Consider the following 21,067-nt stretch of genomic DNA (forward strand, 5'->3'; position numbering starts at 1 on the left):
TACCTCTGGTAGCAGACGCTAGAGTGGGGCTGCCTTCGCTAGCCACTCTAGATCTGCCACCTTACTCTTACCCTCCTGCTGCTCCGTTTCCCTATCAATGGTCAGGAGCTAATCCACGCGTGAGGCTGCCTCCGCAAATGGTTATGGCCCTTCCTTATCTTCCTCCTTACCCTCCTCTTCAATTTAAAATATCAGGTTCCCTTTTCCTACTTACAACTCAGGAACGCTCAATCTAAATCCCTTCTTGACCCTCTTTGCGTCAATAACTCTAACCAACGTGTGACATGTTTCTGATTCAAAGACATCTAAAACTGATTCTTGCTCAAACATTTCCAGCCGCACATTTTCGTATCGGGGCAGCAACTACAGCAGCTCAAAAAGTCTCTCACAGCATCAGATACAAGTGGTCGGTCGATGGTCATCAGAGGCTTTCAGAAGCTACATCCAGTCCAATCACCACCACGTAAAGGAAGCCCATCTAGCCTTGATCAGAAATAAATAAATAAATAAATAAACAAATAAATTCCCTGCTTTTAATCACGTTGCTTACTTGGGCAGTCAAGGCTCTCCTTTCCGATGCAGCTAGTCAAAGCCCCTTTTTGATCGCACAGAGAGCCCTTCAGCCATCGTTTCAAATCTCATTTGCACATCCAGCAACGGACGGGGCTCTCCCTACTGGTGCAGCAGGCAGGGCCATGGCTCCTGTCGGTCACAGTGTGAGCCCTCCGTCCATCGTCTCGTTACGCTGCGTACTCTGCATCAGACAGGGCCCTCCTTCCCAGTGCAGCAGAGCCACAGACCCCTTCGGTTGCAGTGAGAGCTCGTCTCATCTCTTCAGTTCAGTGTGTGTGTTCTGGATTGTGTATTTTTTTTTTTTTTTTTTTAAAGAGAACCATCTTTTTTTTTTTTTTTTTTTTTTTTTCCTATGGTGTGTGAATTACCCTAACACTGCCCCCTGAGGGGACAAAAAGGAGAAAAGAGGGATTGTAACGATGTAATCGCTACTTTAGTTTATTTTCTAATGTGTTGTTTTTTTTTGTGCTCTAAAATGTATAAAAATGTTCGTTTTCATGGCCGGATAAAATATCGCAGGGAGCCGCTAGAGGGCGCTAAGGCCTAGTGTATTTCCTCATTTAAGCGCGTCCATTTCAGTGTGAGTCAGTTTGGTGTAGGCAACCGCGTGGCAAACGCTACCTGCCCACTCAGAGTCCTCGTTTGAGAACTTTTTAAGTTTCTGCTCAAATGTGAGTATTGTCCGGCTATGTTTCTAACATGATGCATTGGAAATTGTTGTTATTGATCGGGGATGTTGTGATTTCTTTTTAGAGAGGACTCTTTTCTTTCGCTTACAAACACTCAGTATAACCCCGGTGGTTTGGACCGCTATCAGTTGTTTAACTCACCACATTTGAATCACTTGGGCATCAAGGACGAGTTCACGGCATGTCTACTGAGCAACGGAGGAGTTGGATCGTGTTTGTTTGGGCTGGTCAGCTTAAAGCGCGATATTCAAATCGTCGACGCCATTAACAATCATCTCATTCATCGGACCTATTGGATTACATTGCATCGCACTCAAGCTCGTTTGATTCCTACTCATCTCATCCTCTTCAGTTCGCTTCATTGACCGCATGGACTCACATGATAAGTGTATTTATTTCATTGACTTTGATGCAGACAAAGAAAATGGTATATGCTAAATGGTATAAACATCTATTCATTTATTAGTGGCAATTACATATTATTATTTACACTGTGGAGAATAAAAAAAAAAAAAAGGGAAAAAGCATATTTGTTTGAAGGAGTGGTTATGTTTTTATTCAGTACCCTTCGAATATCTGTGAACCCCCTCAGAGTAGCTTCCTTTTAAGTTTGAGGGGTTACAGATTGGCGCCCAAACAGGGACACGCAAGGTTCCTTGTAATAAAAATATAAAATTTCGATGGTACTGAAAAACCCTTCTCAAACAAATAGGATAAATCACCGTCTACAATGGAAAATTATTCAGGTGAAGCATTCGTTCACCACAGAGACCAAGTTACAAATCTTATAGATACCTTTAGTGAGTTATACTTGGATTCAGAGGAAGAAAGAGAAGGTAGAGATGTGTCTACAGAGCAGATAGGTGAGTTGTCGCCTAAAAATGATGATTTGCCTTTACCTCCTCCACCACTTGAGTTCTATGAGGATGAATTGCAGCATAACAATTCAGGAAATGAACAACGGATAAGTAGTATTGAGCATAGAGTCAGTGAACTAGTTCCCAATGAAACATTGAACGTGCAGTTAAAAGCATGTGAAGACAGGCTTAACTATCGGTTACAGAGAGAGCTGGATCGTCTTAAACAGCAGTGTTATACCCGAGTTGATGAATTGAGCCAGAGCATGGTGGATTGTTTAAAGAGTCGAGATCGACAACTAGATCAACAATTCAAAGCCATTAAACCCATCACATCTACTCCTGTCTGTTCTAGTATCGCTACCTCTCAGAAGTTGTCTCAAACCCCATCCAAGAGTGCTTCGCTTACTCAAGACATCACAGAGAAAGTAACGTATCTTTCATCTCCAAATCCATATCCAACAGTTAAGATGGATTTGCCCACATTCAGTAATTTAGATTCAGAAGACCCCATTGATTTCATTGATCGGTTTGAAGAGTACAATGAGTTGAGACCTCTGCATCATGAAGAGTTGTTAGCAGCGCTATCTGTGAGTCTTAAGGATACTGCTAAAAGTTGGTGGAGAGCAGAGAGGCAAAATATTAGAGATTGGCCGTCCTTCAAAGAGAAGTTCCTTTTCTCATTTTTAAACGAAGACCATAAAGAAGTTGCTGCTCAGAAGCTGGCAAATTGTCGACAAAGGGTTAATGAAAATATAAGAGACTTTGCTTTTAATTACAGAGCGATGACATTAAAGATTAATCCTGAAATGCCTGAAAATGAGTTGGTGCAAGCAACGCTGAGAAACTGTAATCCGAGATTGGCTTCACTGTTGAGAGGAACTGTAAAAACTGTGAATGATCTGGTTCGTCTCGGAACCCAAATAGAGAAGGACTGGACAGAGAGCAAGAGGAGATGGAATCAGGTAAAAGATGAGGAGCAGAAGAGGAAGTCTTCTAATGGAAAAGGACCACAAAATCGTGTCATGTTTGTTGATCCTGCTTTTAACTCTCACTGCAATAATGTGTTACAAGCCCCACTAATTTTAAAGCACTCGTACTTCAACGCAGTAATTGATACTGGAAGCACCTTCTCTTTGTTGCAGGAGAAAGTATGGCAGAGACTGAGGCAGAAAGATGAGCAGTTGACCAAAAGTGCTCAAATGTTCATGCTCGCCAATGGCCAGAGTCAGAAAACCCAAGGTAAAGTGTGCTGGCAATGTGAAATATATGGAGTGAAACAGGAGATCACATTTTATGTGATGGAGGATGAGAATTTGGCCGTTCCTGTCATCTTGGGGGTGGATTTTCTCAAAAAGGCTGGAGTAGTTATTGATTTTAATGCTTCACGAGTATATCTGCCGGATGTTAACTCTAGTCACCCTATGTGTTTTAATGACGTGCACGAGCCTGCCTCTATCCAGTTTTATGTCGCACAAGGAGAAGGAGCGATGCACAATGAGGAAGAGTTGAAGTTGATCGACCAGGCTGTGGAAAGCTCCAATGCTTCAGCTCAGGTAAAGAGTCAGTTGAAAGCTCTTATGTACAATTGGCCTTCAGTATGTACACTTAAGCTTGGTCGTACAAATTGTATTAGGCATGAGATAAAAACAACTGACGAACTGCCTTTACGGAAAAAACCATACAGAGTCTCGAGGGCTAAGAATGATTTTATTGAAGAGCAGGTTAAGGAGCTACTGCAACAGAAGATTATCAGACCTTCTACGTCACCCTGGGCTTCACCTGTGGTAGTGGTAGATAAAAAAGATGGAGGATCACGGTTATGTGTTGATTATCGTGGGCTCAATGCAAAAACTCACCTAGATCCTTATCCCATGCCTCAGATAACGGATATTCTTGATTCTCTCCAATCAGCTAAAGTGTTCAGCACATTGGATTTAAAGTGTGGATATTGGCAAGTTGAGATGAATCCAGCGAGTGTGGAAAAAACGCTTTCGTTACAGCTTCAGGAATATATGAATTCTTGTGTCTCCCGTTTGGCCTCAAAAACGCAGCAGCATCTTTCCAAAGGTTAATGGAGCAAGTTCTGAGGGAACATAAAAACAAGTGTTGCATGGTTTACATTGACGATATCATTGTCTACTCCCCAGACCTACAGACTCACCTGCACCATCTCAAACAAGTGTTTCACAGTCTGCACAAGGCCGGTCTCACACTAAACCTCAAGAAATGTAAGTTCATCCGTGCCTCACTTGATTACCTAGGTCATACCATTACAGCTGATGGAGTCAAGGTGAATTCAGACAAGGTGGATGCTGTCAGAACTTTTCCAACTCCCAAGTCCTTAAAAGAGGTACAACGCTTCTTAGGCCTTGCAGCATGGTACCATCATTTTATTCCTGATTTCTCCACCAAAACAGCACCGTTACATGCACTGAAGAGAAAAGACGCAGAGTGGAAGTGGACCGAAGAATGCCAGCGTTCATTTGATCTCATCAAAGATGAAATGACTAGAGCACCTGTTTTAAGTACACCTAACTTTGATTGTTCTTTTAAAGTACAGACTGATGCAAGTAATGTGGGCTTAGGAGCTGTGCTGACGCAAGAAGTTGATGGCCAAGAGAGAGTGATTGCATATGCCTCCCGGTTACTACGAGGTGCAGAGAAATCCTATTCAACATCCGAGAAAGAATGTCTAGCAGTCGTGTGGGCAGTAGAAAAGTGGCACCATTATCTGGAAGGCCGAGCGTTTGAAGTAATCACAGACCATGCATCCTTAGTCTGGCTCTTTCGGCATCCAAAGCCCTCATCTAGACTGGAAAGATGGACGATTAGACTTCAGGGATATCACTTTACTGTACGGTACCTAAAAGGGCAATGTAATGTAGTGCCTGATGTCTTATCCAGAAGATATTCAGCGGAATCACCAGCCGCGTTGCTGCACACACCAGTTAAACATGGTTTTAATCCTCTCACTTGTGATTTGCCACTAGACTTGTCAGAAATGGCTGACGAACAGAAAAAGGACCCAGAGTGTCAAGAGATCATGGTTAACGCCAAGAAACAGCACACCACCGATCTTAAGAGGACACACTATGTCATCAAAAATGAAGTTTTATTCCGGAGTGTTCCATGCCCCAAAGAAGGTCAGAGATTACAGGTAGTCGTTCCTGCAAAATTGAAAGAAGTGATGTTGACTTATGCCCATGACAGCCCTCTGAGTGGTCATTTAGGTAAATTTAAAACTCTCATGCGTCTTTTAGAATTTGCTTATTGGCCCTCAATACGTACTGATGTATGGCAGCACTGCACAGAGTGTAGGAAATGTCAAGTGTACAAGCCCACAAACCTGAAACCTGCAGGCAGCCTACAAAGTGTGCCCATAGTCGAGCCTGGATTTATGCTTGGAATGGACATTATGGGACCATTCCCACGAAGCACCCGCCAGAATGAGTACCTTCTAGTCATTGTGGACTACTTCAGCAAGTGGGTAGAAGTTTTTCCCATGAGAAACGCTAAAGCTACAACAATTGTGAGAATTCTTTTAGAAGAGATCTTTACAAGATGGGGAACACCAGCTTTCATCGTGTCTGACAGAGGAACACAGTTCACCTCCAAACTCCTAGAGCAGTTGTGCAAGCAATGGCAAGTGACACAAAAGCTTACCATGGCATATCACCCACAGTCAAACCTCACTGAACGAGTCAATCGGAGCCTTAAGACCATGATTGCCATGTATGTTGAAGAGAACCACCGTACTTGGGATCAGTGGTTATGTGAGTTCAGATTCGCACTTAACACTGCCTGGCACGAGAGTACGGGACATTCTCCTGCAGAAATCGCTTTAGGACTAGCTAAAAGGACCTTTGCAAAGAGCTTTACAAAATCCCCCAGATCCAGACCAACCAGCTTACAGTGTTCTTGACAGGCAACAACTACTGTACGAGTCAGTAAAAGAGAATGTAGGGAAGGCACAAGCCAAACAAAGAAAGTACTACAATCTCAATAGAAGAACTCAAAATTTTAGAGAGGGAGATTTAGTGTGGGTATACGAACGCATCCTCTATCACGTGCTGATGATGCCTTTATGGCCAAGATCTCTCCAAAATGGAAAGGCCCAGCTAAAGTTACAAAGAAACTAGGTCCTGTGAACTATAGGGTGGTTATGTTGTCTGATCCTTCTCAAGAAGATACATACCATACACAGAATTTAAAAATTTGCCATGGTCAAATTTTTGGACCCTAGGGAGGGGTATGTAACGATGTAATCGCTACTTTAGTTTATTTTCTAATGTGTTGTTTTTTTTTTTTGTGCTCTAAAATGTATAAAAATGTTCGTTTTCATGGCCGGATAAAATATCGCAGGGAGCCGCTAGAGGGCGCTAAGGCCTAGTGTATTTCCTCATTTAAGCGCGTCCATTTCAGTGTGAGTCAGTTTGGTGTAGGCAACCGCGTGGCAAACGCTACCTGCCCACTCAGAGTCCTCGTTTGAGAACTTTTTAAGTTTCTGCTCAAATGTGAGTATTGTCCGGATATGTTTCCAACATGATGCATTGGAAATTGTTGTTATTGATCGGGGATGTTGTGATTTCTTTTTAGAGAGGTCTCTTCTCTTTCGCTTACGAACACTCAGTATAACCCCGGTGGTTTGGACCGCTATCAGTTGTTTAACTCACCACATTTGAATCACTTGGGCATCAAGGACGAGTTCACGGCATGTCTACTGAGCAACGGAGGAGTTGGATCGTGTTTGTTTGGGCTGGTCAGCTTAAAGCGCGATATTCAAATCGTCGACGCCATTAACAATCATCTCATTCATCGGACCTATTGGATTACATTGCATCGCACTCAAGCTCGTTTGATTCCTACTCATCTCATCCTCTTCAGTTCGCTTCATTGACCGCATGGACTCACATGATAAGTGTATTTATTTCATTGACTTTGATGCAGACAAAGACTGCTAAATGGTATAAACATCTATTCATTTATTAGTGGCAATTACATATTATTATTATTTACACTGTGGAGAATAAAAAAAAGGGAAAAAGCATATTTGTTTGAAGGAGTGGTTATGTTTTTATTCAGTACCCTTCAAATATCTGTGAACCCCCTCAGAGTAGCTTCCTTTTAAGTTTGAGGGGTTACAGGATACACAATAAACTGGCATCCACCTCCCTTGAGAAAATGTTTTAACAAGCTTTTAACACACTTTAACAACAGTCATTTCTCAATAAGTGCTGTTTTACTGTTTTACACAGAATGTCTCTTCAGTTTCTCTAATGAAGGAAGTTGCTGAACGAACCACTTCTCTCTGAATCCAGTTAGAGCTAACAGGCTGGAAATTATTGGAATCACGAATTAACCTGCAAAGAGAGATAGAGGAGGGATTGGCAACAGGAAAAAACACAGGGATACCATCCTTTTTAAAATATATCTTCAAATGATCTTCTTTTGTCAATTTAGTCAAAATCATTTTAGATTTATTAGAAATTCATTAAGTTTTGGTCAAGCCATGATGCATATGAATGCAATGATTATCCTTCACAGATTATCCAACAGCTTTCATAACTGCTTATTTTTAGATAAATACGTGACCCTTGACCACAAAACCAGTCTTTGTAACACGAATAAACAGTATTTGTAGCAACAATCAAAAATACATTGTATGGGTCAAAAATCATTAGGATATTAAGTAAAGATATTTTGTACATTTTCTACCATAAATATATCAAAACCTAAATTTTTATTAGTACTATGCATTGCTAAAAACTTAATTTGGACAACTCTAAAGGTGATTTTCTCAATATTTTGATTTTTTGCACCCTCAGATTCCAGATTTTCAAATCATTGTATCTCTGTCTTATCCTAACAAACCATACATCCATGGAAAGCTTATTTATTTAGCTTTCAGATAATATATAAATCTCAATTTCAAAATCCAAGATCCTTATGGTTTTGGGGTCCAAGGTCACATATAGTCTTTTGAGTTGGACAAATGTAATGAAAACACTGGCTCATTTCCAGTTTTGTTTCTGTATATTAATCAGCACCGTCCTTGTCAAATGAATAAAGAAGATAAAATCAGTGAATTCAAATCATACTAATTAATTGTTTTAAGACAATCATCACAGACAAGAACTTACTTTTCCTTGACAGAAATCACCCAGTCTTTAGTACGATCGAGACACTTCTGTTCATTCTGCATTGTAGCACTGTGAGAAACAGATCAAAGTCAAGATCTACTTTATCGAAATGTCCATTTACACTAATTGCAAATAGTCTGCCTTGTTGGCAGAGGATATTTACACTAACTACACCCACTAGGAAACATTACAAAAGATGTTTGATAAGCACTAATAGCAGTGTCGCAGCGAGTAAAGCATAAGGTTGTATTTGACGCTATCGACCGGAGTTTGAATCCACTTTTGCCAAATTTGTCGTTCTCTCTTTTCCCATCACATATCAGATCAGAAAGCCATTCATTTTAAATAAAAATGAAGGTAGTATTTGAAAATATTTGGGTGTTTACTGGGTAGGGATAGGGATGGGTGTAGGGAGGGGTTTATTGTCCCAATAAGGTGGTATCCTTTTAAAAACTTTAATAAAAACCATAGTTATGCAGGAAAGATGGAATAATCACTGAAAAAAATTTTTTGAAGACAACTCAAGTTGCGGACACATCACACAGCTAAAATCTACTACTACTGGACTACGAAATGGTAACATAAAGGTAACATCATCATAATTAGGAGCACAGACATTAGCAGGAATTATAGGGGTTGAAAATAAAGTTCCTGGTAGAATGACATATCTGCCCTTATGATCTTCAATAACTTGTGATACCGCAAACGGAGTAGATTTATGTACCAGAATGCCACAACCCCTAGACTTCAACTGAAAATGTGATAAACTTGCCACACCCAATCTTTTTTTCAATAAAATAGAGATGAGAGATAAGTTTTTTTGAGGAAACACAAAACTGGCTTTGAGTTTTTTTAAAAAAAGATGAATTAGTACCGTATTATGCTTAACACTTATTAGTCTGGTTGTGCAAGTACAAGTTAATTTAATTACTTCTGTAAAATGTAAACTATTACAAAAAAGATGCATATGTGTATTTTATAAAACGTTTGTAGCTGCTTTATCATAATTAGAAACACCACAACTATCATTCATAGGGACTACTGAACAGAAACGTACAAGTTTATTTTGAAGTGTGAAGTATTAAATGTACTAAATGAGTAAATAAAGCTCTAAATACTATGTTGCAAGTGTGTCCCATTGGTTAATAAAAATTCTACACAGAATTGCGGTCTTAAACACTTCATACAGGAAATACATCCTGTTTTAGACACGTGGTTAGGTGCAAAAACTGAAAATGTGGGTATTGATAGAGGCCCTGAAGCTTTGAAGCAATTTATCGAGCAAGCAGCACATCTCCAGTGAAGCCCCATATTGGTTAGATACTAGAAAAAAAAATTATATTGCTATTCAGCAAGGATGCATTAAATAGATTAACAGTGATAGTAAAGGCATTTAATGGTTTTAGTCAACTATAATAAACTTGGGGTGATGATTACTAAGAGTTTTTTTTACAGTGTAGGTATATGCAAATTTTATGAAGAAAAAAACTGTTTTTCATGTAAAAATACAATTTATTTGACCAAAACTATATTTCACTTAGTATTTAAAATGTTGCAGATAAAATCATATAACTTTAGAATAAATTGTAGATTCTCAGGCAAAATGTTATGCATTTTTCATTTCAAACCATAATGCTAGTACAGCTAACTAAACACTGGATGACAGGGGTGGGGTAAGTTGTAAATAGGGTTGCAAAGGGGTGGAAAATTTCAGGTAAATTTCTGGAAACTTTCCAAAAATCCCTGGAAGATTCCAAAAATCCTAGAAAGTTTTCAGAATTTCTGGAATGTTCCTGAAATTTACTGAAAATTTTCCACTTTTTTTGCAACCCTAGTTGTAACACATTCTAGCATTCCCTTACATAGAACTGACAACTTTCATGTTGTCTGTATGGAGCATTTCTGGCAGCTCAGAGCCAAAGGAAGTGTAGGTAAAACATGCCCTGTGCAGTTTCTGGATCCACCAAGTCTGCACTCTAGGGTTAAAAACATTGGTTTTGTGTTAGATCTAAAATTGACTTATCTCAGTAAACTGTTGAGTTGAGCATTCAGTAAGCATAAATAATGTTAAGGAAGTTTGTTCTAGTCTAATTTACACACACACACACACACGTCTGGTTTATTATCTTTGTGGGGACTTTCCATAGGCGCAATGGTTTGTATACTGTCCACACTGTATTTTCTATCCCCTTACCCTAACCCTACCCCTAAACCTAACCCTTATAGAAAACTTTCTGCATTTTTACTTTCTCAAAAAATCTCATTCTGTATGATTTATAAGCTTTTGTACCCATGGGGACCTCAATTTAGGTCCCCATCGTGACACAAGTCCTCATTAGTATGTGTGTATTCAGATTTAAGTCCCCACCAGGATATATAAACCAAAAGCACACATACACACATTTGTTTTAGTGAACTGTGGGGACTTTCCATAGACTTCTGTAGTTTTTATACTGACCAAACGATATTGTCTATCCCCTAACCCAACCCTAAACCTAAACCTACCCCTTACAGAAAACATGTTTGCATTGTTACATTTTTAGATAAACATCATTTTTGTATCATTTTTTAGATTGTTTCAATAAACCTGTTTTTGAAACAAACTTTATGAGGTGGCTGCTGTTTTTGCTTCTTTTGTCTGACTGTTACAACTTACCCCAGTACCCCAGTATATCTGTGATGCAAAGCTGAATTTTCAGCATCATTACTCCACTCTTCGAAGTCACATGATCCTTCAGAAAGCACAAAGCTCAAGCTTCAGGATTTGGGGTCAGTACATTTTTTTTTTTCTCTTTCTTGGTTTGAAAGAAATTATTATTATATTATGACAAGAATGTGTGAAAAGTGATAGTAAAGACTTACATTGTTAAAAAAGATTTCTATTTTGAATAAATGAATGAATTCTGTTCTTTTGCTTCTTTGATCCAATTCAACCATACTTATGAGCAAAAACAACAAAAAAAGGCTGAAATTACGTAAATTTAGGCTTAAAAATGATTTTTAAAAATGATTTATAGTTTTAGTTAACTTAATAAACCTGGGATGATGATTACTAAGAAAAGAAAAAACTATCTGCAAAGTTGTGAAGCCGTCAGTGCACGATACATAAAGTTATTGTCTATCAAAAAAAAAAAAAAAAAAAAAAAGTCTGTTCACAATCGCCTGAATGAGTCGTCAGGAATTTGAATCTTTTTCTGTTACGGCCACATGTCACAAAGTAACACATTTGCATAATGTCCGCAAAATGCAAAATAAGTATTTAGAGGTGTGTTTGTTGTGTTCGCTTAGCGCAGCTCGTAGGTCTCTGGTTAACCAGCTGACAGCTTTATCTGTTCACTCGCTATTGTCTAGAAATGTGTCGATGAATAGTGAATGTATGTCGTTGTTATTACTTAAAGTTCTGACAAAGAATAGAACAAACGTTGGTGTACAAGCTGCAGTGCTTTATCAATACGTTTCTGTGTTGGGTTGACGCATATACTGGCTGTTTGGGTGTTGTTGTTTACCACCGAGTTGTAGGCTAGAGTAACGGTGACAGTAATGTTAAACCAATCACAAAAGACTGGGTCATCTAACCAATCACCGCAGATTAGTGTCACGCAAATGGTTTGGACAAATGATTCGTTTTAATGAACAGTTTGGGAGTCGTTGAGCAAATAAGGTAAAAATAAATGCATATTATATGCATGCATGTCAACTTGTTGTTGGGGACTCTCAAAACCAAAATATGAACCTTTTATAATCCATAATAGGGGCACTTTAATGGCTATAATTAGGGGTGCAAGCGCATAGCGCTGAAACCCTATTGTAATTGTTAGAATGGTCACAGATCAGCGTTCTCCACGTAAAACTGATCATGCAGACCAAACTTTAAGTCATAGAGACTTGAAACTTGGAGGGGTAGTACTCACACAGCCAACAACGTCACCAAGGTTCACCTCAATCAGCCTGACGGGGGCGCTACAATGATCAAAAGTACAAAATCGCTCATAACTCCTAAACCGCCAGTCACAGCATCAAGTGTATTATGTCATTAGAATTCTTGGCTCATGCGGGACAACACGCACACCTTACGTACGATTGTGATCCTGTTGAATTAGTCCTAGGTTTTTCGCCCGATTGAAAGCAAACCAGTCCTGAAAGATTCTCTGGAGAATTAAATTATTTTTGCAAATAATTTACTCACCCCCTTGTCATTCAAGATGTTCATGTCTTTCTGTCTTCAGTCGTACAGAAATTATGGTTTTTGAGGAAAGCATTTCAGGATTTTTCTTCATATATCTAAAATTGTGCCCCCGATTTTGAACTTCCGAAATGTAGTTTAAATGCAGTTTCAAAGGGCTCTAAACGATCCCAGCCGAGGAAGAAGGGTCTTATGTAGCGAAACGATCTACGATTTTTTCCGAAAAATAAAATTTTATATAATTTTGAAACACAAAAGCTTGCGTAGCACAGGCTCTCAGATGCGCGTCCACAGGTCGTTCTTGAACGATTCGTTCATTTTGAACAAATCTTTAATGTGACTCTGGAAGAACGAGTCGTCTCGGGGAGTGATTCATTCAGTCGTGCATGCGCAACATCCTATTAGGTTCTGTACTGGAATTAGTTCACCTGTTTCAAGTCTTCGGGTTTTTCAAGTCGTTCGTTCATCTTATGGTGCTGTCATGTGATGTTGATTTTGCTAAAAATAACTAAATGACTCGAAAAAAGATTCGTTCATTTTGCTGAATGAGTAAAAAGTTGTTCTGTTCATTTGGCAAAGGTCTGAGTCGGTAAAATGATCCGAACTTCCCATCACTACTACGAATCACGTCTAAATTCATTGTCTGTGTACTCCGGCTCAAAAAGGTAGAGTATGGCAAAAAACTCCACCTTATTTTCTCCTACAACTTCAGAATCGTCCGACACATTGTACCTTTTTGTTTGTAAACAGCGTTTGACTTACTTGCACTTTCTTAGTCTTTGCACGTTCGCTTTGTAAACACTGGGTCTGTAGTTCCGCCTACGTTCGGTGTGACCTTTCGACATGATTCAACAGTATGTCTTGAACGCGCATCCCAGAGCCTGTGCTACACAAGCTTTTGTGCTTAAAGTATACAAATTTTTATTTTTCCAAAAAAATGACATTGTTTTGCTAGATAAGACCCTTGGTTGGGATCGTTTAGAGCCCTTTGAAGCTGCATTTAAACTGCATTTTGGAAGTTCAAAATCGGGGCACAATTGAAGTCCATTATATGAAGAAAAATCCTGAAATGTTTTCCTCAAAAACCATAATTTCTTTACGACTGAAGACAGAAAGACATGAACATCTTGGATGACAAGGGGTGAGTAAATTATTTGTAAATTGTTGTTTTGGAAGTGGACTTCTCCTTTAATGCTATGAATGTATGTTTGTTGTATATATTGTTATAAAAAATTTATTGTTTTACTTTAAGTTATTAGAATTACCTCTTATTTTTTGTTCATAAAATATCAGCATCTGCACCACATTGCACAGTTTTGCTCTCTGGAAGGTGTTTTTTTCCCTCCTTGATTATGCGCTCCATATTCTCACTATATCATAATATATGAGTTATAAAAACCTGATGCATCAAATATTATTAAATAATATGCATACACAATAAAGCTGTAAATGATATTTGTTAAATCTTGCCTTTTAATGAATTGTGACTGAGATGCCTCTCTCTCTTTCTCTCTTTATATATACAGGTGCATCTCAATAAATTAGAATGTTGTGGATTTATTTCAGGAATTCAACTCAAATTACGAAATTTGTGTATTAAATGAATTCAGTGCACACAGACTGAAGTAGTTTAAGTCTTTGGTTCTTTTAATTGTGATGATTTTGGCTCACATTTAACAAAAACCCACCAATTCACTCATCTCAACAAATTAGAATACTTCATAAGACCAATAAAAAAACATTTTTAGTGAATTGTTGGCCTTCTGGAAAGTATGTTTATTTACTGTATATGTACTCAATACTTGGTAGGGGCTCCCTTTGCTTTAATTACTGCCTCGATTCGGCGTGGCATGGAGGTGATCAGTCTGTGGCACTGCTGAGGTGGTATGGAAGCCCAAGTTTCTTTGACAGTGGCCTTCAGCTCATCTGCATTTTTTGGTCTCTTGTTTCTCATTTTCCTCTTGACAGTACCCCATAGATTCTCTATGGGGTTCAGGTCTGGTGAGTTTGCTGGCCAGTCAAGCACACCAACACCATGGTCATTTAACCAACGTTTGGTGCTTTTGACAGTGTGTGCAGGTGCCACATCCTGCTGGAAGATGAAATCAGCATCTTTTCTTGGTAAACGGGAGCAGTGACTTTGGTTTTCAGAAAACACAGTGGACCAACACCAGCAGATGACATTGCACCCCAAATCATCACAGACTGTGGAAACTTAACACTGGACTTCAAGCCACTTGGGCTATGAGCTTTTCCACCCTTCCTCCAGACTCTAGGACCTTGGTTTCCAAATGAAATACAAAACTTGCTCTCATCTGAAAAGAGGACTTTGGACCACTGGGCAACAGTCCATTTCTTCTTCTCCTTAGCCCAGGCAAGACGCCGCTGACATTGTCTGTCATATTTGTGGCTTACCCTCTTTGTGAAGGGTGTCAATGACTGTCTTCTGGACAGATGTCAGATCAGCAATCTACCCCATTGTATAGCCGAGTGAACCAAACTGAGAGACCATTTTGAAGGCTCAGGAAATGTTTGCAGGTGTTTTGAGTTGGTTAGCTGATTGGCATGTCGCCATAAAAAACAGCATAGGAAAACAGCATCTGTGATAGAGTGGCGAGGGGAAAACCACCGCTAACCAAGAAAAGCATTACAGGATGTTTGAATAACACACCCAGATCCTCTAACCTTTTGGGAGAATGTATTGTAGACTGATGAGTCAAGTGCGTTTGGAAACCAATGATTCCAAGCAAATAAGTCTATCTCTCAATGGAAAAACCAAAAAGGACTTGTTTACTCCAGAATAAGAATTTTCTGATCATTTTTTAAACGTATATACTTTTTAACCACAAATGCCTGTATTGCAGTAGCTCTGCCATTTACTTTTTTCATACTCCCCTTAACAGGGTGGACATGTTGAAGTTGACCACATCAGATTGGAAAGGTAAAATATGTAAAAACAGACCATTACCATTTGTATAACCACAGTTTTACTGGAACTACCATGGTAAAACTACAGTTAGTGTAGTAAAACCAGGATTAATACGTGGTTACTACTGGGAATTTCATGGGATTCAGTGCCTTTTGGACATCATAGCACATACAAAATAAAACACATTTTAAGAAAAAAAGTAAATTCTTGTGTAATTTAATAGTAAGATGTAAAACAACCTTAGGTATTTAAACTGACTCATATAATATGTGACATACAGCTAATTACAAAACTCATGTAGTTTGAACTTGATTGTGGTGGACACTAACAGGGTGGACATTTTGACCTAAAGAACTGAATGTTTTTTTTTTTTTAAATGCCACTTTTACAAATAAGAACTTTTATTTATTTTCATATTCCCCTTAACATGCTGAAAACATACAATTAACAAAACAGAGGCTCTTACTCACCTTTCCCAGTTGTTTTCCCTCCAAGGAAATGATGTCAGCCATTTGATGTAATTTCCTTTTTCAAACTTTCATTTAAAGGGCCAATAGTGGAATATATCAGGGTGGACAATATTTTGAGGGACAATGCTGTAAAATGTTTAGAATTATATATAAAAAACTTAAATATGCTTCAAGTTTAAAATATGTTATTTACATCAAAGACAACTTTAAAAGTGATGTTGCTTAAGACGATAATATTATGATCAGTGCAAAAGGCACCGAATCCCAGAAATTTCCATACTAACCATGGTCTAACCATGTTAAAGCATAAAGCCATTACAGAGGTAAACTTACTATAAAGCTGTTTTGAAACATTGTGTATTGTGGGTGTTATACAAATAAATAACTTGACTTGAATTGACGAAGTTGAAGTTTCCTTACTATTTGTGACCCTGGACCACAAAACCAGTCTTATGTTGTACGAGTGTATTTGTAGAAATAGCCAAAAAATACATTGGATGGGTCAAATTTTCTTTTATGCCAAAAATCATTAGGTTATTAAGTAAAGATCATGTTCCATGAAGATATTTAGTACATTTCCCACCAAAACGTATCAAAACTTAATTTTTGATTAGTATTATGCATTGCTATGAACTTAATTTGGACAACTTTAAAGGCAGTTTTCTCAGTGTTTTGAGATTTGAAAATCAGATTTTCAAATAGTTGTATCTCAGCCAAATATTGTAATTTCCTAACAAACCATACATCAAGCTTATTTATTCATCTTTCGGATGATGTATAAATCTCAATTTTGAGAAATTTACATTTATGGCTGGTTTTGTGGTCCAGGGTCACATTTAAAGTGCTCCTATTATGCCTTTTTAAATATGATCTTTCATGCAGTGTGTCATGTAGCTGTATGTGAACATAAATGATCTGCAAAGTTGTGAAGCCGACAGTGCAAGATAAATAAAGTTATTGTCTGTCAAAAAAAGAGTCGGCTCACATTTGCCTGATCGAGTCGTCAGGAATTTGAATCTTTTTCTGTTACGGCCACACGTCACGAAGTAACACATTTGCATTATGTCCGCCCACGTTCTACGTCGCGATTGCCCACAAACAGTAAAATTTCCATGTGGTTTACGTCACATGGAAATTTACACGTAGATTATACAGAAAACGCTGTATCCTACGCTGTGTTTTATATTCACTTCCAAAAGATGAATCTACAAAGATTGTATTTTCTAGCGATCGTTCAAAATATGTAGTTGTGTATGTTATGTTGTGTAACAACCCTGCACATGTCTTGCTAACCGGCTAAATCACGCTTGTATAGTTCTGTTGTTCAGCTGTGGACCCACTGTAGTCTGACAATTTGTGATTGATGCAGCTTGACTGTCTGTCTGTCTCATTAGTTGGAGTAATGATAAAGGATGGTGCACGAGCGGGTTTCACACCGAATGCGGAAAGCTCTGTGCTATGAAACCCATTCGTTTCAATTTCTTCCGCCACGTGAGGACGGCTTGTTTCTGTCTCGACTAAAGCATGCGCGCGCAAGGCGGTCAAATGAGTTGTTCAAATGAACTTTTGCCAGCGCAGCGCTTTCCGTGGTGGGTGTGGAAGCCGCCTTAATGCATTATACAATGTTTAAGTTTACAACATAGAGGTGTGCCCGGTTCGCTTACATAAGCAAATTGCGAGCACTTTCCACGGTAGACCATGCTAACTTGTCGATCAGCCACTTCAGCCGTTTCATTGTCAGACTCTGGCTCGAATTGTTATGGTAAAATCGATGTCATGTTTTCTATGTACTGACAAGTATCCAGGGCTGTCATTCAGTTATGGGAATGCTGTTGAATATGTATGCTGTTGCATACATATTCAAACACTTACACTGAAGATTACATTGACCCAGGGTGTCTTGGTGTTTTCCCAGGAACTGCCTGCCCCTTTTGGAGCTCTATTTAAGCAGCATCCCAACCAAACACAACTCACTTTTCTGGCTTTTACCAGACAAGCTAATCTTGAGAATTTCATCAGACTACAGTCACCTATGTAAGTATATTTCCAGTGACAATTACTTTTTTATTAAGATTTTTACTGCAGGACTACTCAGCAGTGTTTCCCATCCTTGTTCCTATAGGCAGACAATACTGAACAAGAATGAAAAGAAAAACATTTATTGGCTGTTTTAAAATAAAACACAAGGGAAATATACTAATAATATACTAGATTTAGATTGCCAATGATAATATTAATCTGTGATGTAACTTTCAGATCCATTTACTTCAAAGATGTCCTACCCAGAAACTCTAGAGATAACTGGTGGAAGGGGAGGAAGAATTTTCATTGACTGGTGGGGAAAACGGTGCCAGTCTAGAGAAGATCTGGGTGTGGGTGGGAGAATGGCAGGTGAAGGCTGTAAGGGTTTGCCTTTCAGATGGCAGAAGAGAAACCTTTGGAGAGCCATCTGGATCACATCAAGAGTACATATTCACGCCTGGTGAGTGTTTCACCTCACTGTCCCTGTGGGGAAACGGAGCAGGATCACGTCTTGGAGCCATCAAATTCAAGACCAGTAAGAGTGGAGAATTTTTTGCAAAGATGACGAGCTGGGGTTTGAAAAAAGAATATCCCATGGATGTTGGCTCTGGATATTGTTTGGGAGTTGTAGGAAGAGCTGGTGCAGACATTGACTGTATGGGATTCATGTTTCTCAATGCAGTTCAATCAACAGTTCTCACCAATGTCAGCTATCCCACAATAAACCAACTGATACCAAAGGTAACACTGGAAGAGCTCAAATCCGTCACTTACAAGAACAACAGCTCCATTGCTCAAAAGCAAACAGTTGAAACCTCAAAGACAATAACCACAAAATCTTCATGGGCTGTGAGTAACAGCTTTACAGCAACATTTAGTGTGGAAGTGAAGGCAGGGATTCCAGAGGTGGCAGAATTTACAGCAGGATACAGTATCATCGTTGGAACAGAAAGCACTTATAGTCATGAGCAGTCGGATGAGAGAAAGGAAACCCTGTCTACTGCTATCGATGTTCCACCAAAAAAAAAGGTGGATGTTGACATCACCATTGGCAGAGCCACATTTGACCTGCCTTACACTGGCACAATGATTATCACTTGCAAGAACGGCGGTGTGTTAGAGTATGAAACCAGTGGCCAGTACAAAGGTGTCACTTACACTGATATCAAAGTGGATACTAAAGAATATGATCTGTAATGTTAAGACAGATGTAATCAATAAATTCTTTCATTTTATGTTTTTTTTTTTATCCACATTTAGTTGTAATTTTCTTGGGTGTTTGTGATTTCAGGGGATAATAATTTTGATTTTAATATAGAAACAGCGATGTTGCTTCTACTTTGTGTAATCACATTAAAATAATATCTAGGAAATCATGCAAGAATTCCAAACATGTATAATTTGACATTTAATAAAAAGCTTATACTTACATTTTCTGTTTCCTGCACATGTCCTTCTGTGAAGAAACCTTTATTATTTAATCCTAATTTAGCACACCAGTGTAAAAATATATACCATCATACAAATTTGTTTAATCCAGGTTTTCAAAACCAAACAAATGCAGTGAAGGTTCAGGTTGGGCAATTTCGTGAAACTTTCTATTAACCTTCTTAGTTTGTTTAATCCTTAAGTGGACATGACACATCAAGTATGAATTTGACAATATTAAGTTAGATGCACCCAGAAATAAATTTTCATAAAATTAAGCATTTAAAGACATTATTGGGAGATAAAGTGTAACAGTATAAACACTGAAACAGTGTTTTCTTGAAAAACATACTACAATAAAAATTTTCTTAGTGTATTTTTCTTAGTTTTCTTAGCTTTGGTCATAAAATTAAGCATTTAAAGACATTACTGGGAGATATAGTGTGACAACTGATATTTATATCATTTTAAAAGAGAAGTCCACTTACAAAAAAATTTACTCACCCCCTTGTCATCCAAGATGTTCATGTCTTTCTGTCTTCAGTCGTAAAGAAATTATGTTTTTTGAGGAAAGCATTTCAGGATTTTTCTTCATATAATGGACTTCAATTGTGCCCCCGATTTTGAACTTCCAAAATGTAGTTTAAATGCAGCTTCAAAGAGCTCTAGCCGAGGAAGAAGGGTCTTATCTAGTGAACGATCGGTCATTTTTTTCGAAAAATAAAAATTTGTATACTTTCTAAGCACAAAAGCTTGTGTAGCACAGGCTCTCGGATGCGCGTTTACGGGTAGTTCTTGAACGATTCATTCATTTTGAATGAATCTTTAATGTGACCTGGGAAGAATGAGTCGTCTCGGGGAGTGATTCGTTCAGTCGCGTATGCGCAACATCCTATTAGGTTTCGACAGGTGGCATTCGGACAGCATCGGGGGGCGCTGGAAGCAATATTTTTGAAAAGGGGCGTTGAGCTGTTCCTGGGGGGGCGTTTGGTCAAGACGAGTTTACACCAAAGATGTATGAGCTGAAACTTGCAAAAGAAAATGGTCTGCCACATCCTAACGCTGTCTCTACACTGGATACATCAAAGCGCACTTTCTATATCTATTTCTCAACTTGTCGGTAGCGAAGGCGTGTGGAATCCCGCAGGCAGAAACAGAACGCGGCATCCGTTTACTGTAGCGCTCGCGCTCACTTGTTACTGGAGGACCGATTATAACGGGATCTATGTGCTTTAACACACGTGTCGCGCTGTTCGCGGTCAGTGTAGCAGTGCTGTTCGCTGCTAGTTTACACCAATACTCCCGCTCCTAGACTTGACGGTGTATCATTTCCTTAACAACGACTTCAGTACTTAAGTGTTTGATACGATAAAGCAAAAGATGTTTTCTTCTTGTTTAAACAAATTAATATTAATACTTTTTGTTTGCTGATTGGCTGCGGTTCGTTTGAATACCAAATTTCTAAAGAGTTTATTCAAAGCGCACAAATACAGCCTAATTTATATCCACGTGGCTTTTTGGCTCCTTTTTTGCTTCTAATGATAATGATACTTAAAATGATAAAATCAAAAATGTGATAAATGTCATGTGCTATTCAATGACATTAAAAAATAAATATATAAAATTATGTATGAGCTGTTTTGGGGGTTAAGATATGCTTTCATGCTTTCAAAACGGGCCTATATATTATAAATAAAATATAGCCTATAATATACACTACCAGTATGATTTGTTAATGGGTTCATAGAAAAGGTTGCATTTGTTTGTTTAAAA

General features: G+C 38.5%; 1 protein-coding gene, 1 long non-coding RNA gene and 1 pseudogene across 2 annotated transcripts; 2 read left to right on the top strand and 1 right to left on the bottom strand.

Annotated features, from left to right (window-relative positions):
• Positions 1 to 1,992: 1,992 nt before the first annotated feature.
• LOC127167585 (uncharacterized) lies at positions 1,993 to 4,194 on the top strand. The gene is made up of 2 exons (XM_051113713.1): positions 1,993 to 3,084; positions 3,265 to 4,194. The coding sequence occupies exons 1-2, from the start codon at positions 1,993 to 1,995 to the stop codon at positions 4,192 to 4,194; spliced, it is 2,022 nt and encodes a 673-aa protein (XP_050969670.1).
• A 3,228-nt stretch (positions 4,195 to 7,422) lies between these two features.
• LOC127168892 (uncharacterized) lies at positions 7,423 to 20,062 on the bottom strand. Its single transcript, XR_007828156.1, has 4 exons — positions 19,799 to 20,062; positions 19,297 to 19,322; positions 8,263 to 8,331; positions 7,423 to 7,482 (listed from the first exon to the last, which is right to left on the bottom strand). It is a non-coding gene; the product is annotated as an uncharacterized LOC127168892 (long non-coding RNA).
• LOC127168891 (aerolysin-like protein) lies at positions 18,118 to 19,229 on the top strand (annotated as a pseudogene).
• Positions 20,063 to 21,067: the final 1,005 nt, after the last annotated feature.

The sequence above is a fragment of the Labeo rohita genome, chromosome 7 (assembly GCF_022985175.1).
Source record: "Labeo rohita strain BAU-BD-2019 chromosome 7, IGBB_LRoh.1.0, whole genome shotgun sequence".
NCBI lineage: Eukaryota > Metazoa > Chordata > Actinopteri > Cypriniformes > Cyprinidae > Labeo > Labeo rohita.

What these genes read in the sequence shown, in the direction of transcription:
- LOC127167585 (XM_051113713.1), top strand. Translation starts at nt 1,993, where the DNA reads ATGGAAAATTATTCAGGTGAAGCATTCGTTCACCACAGAGACCAAGTT. An exon ending in GCAAGAGGAGATGGAATCAG is followed by an intron (nt 3,085 to 3,264) that starts GTAAAAGATGAG and finishes TCTTTGTTGCAG; the next exon opens with GAGAAAGTATGGCAGAGACT.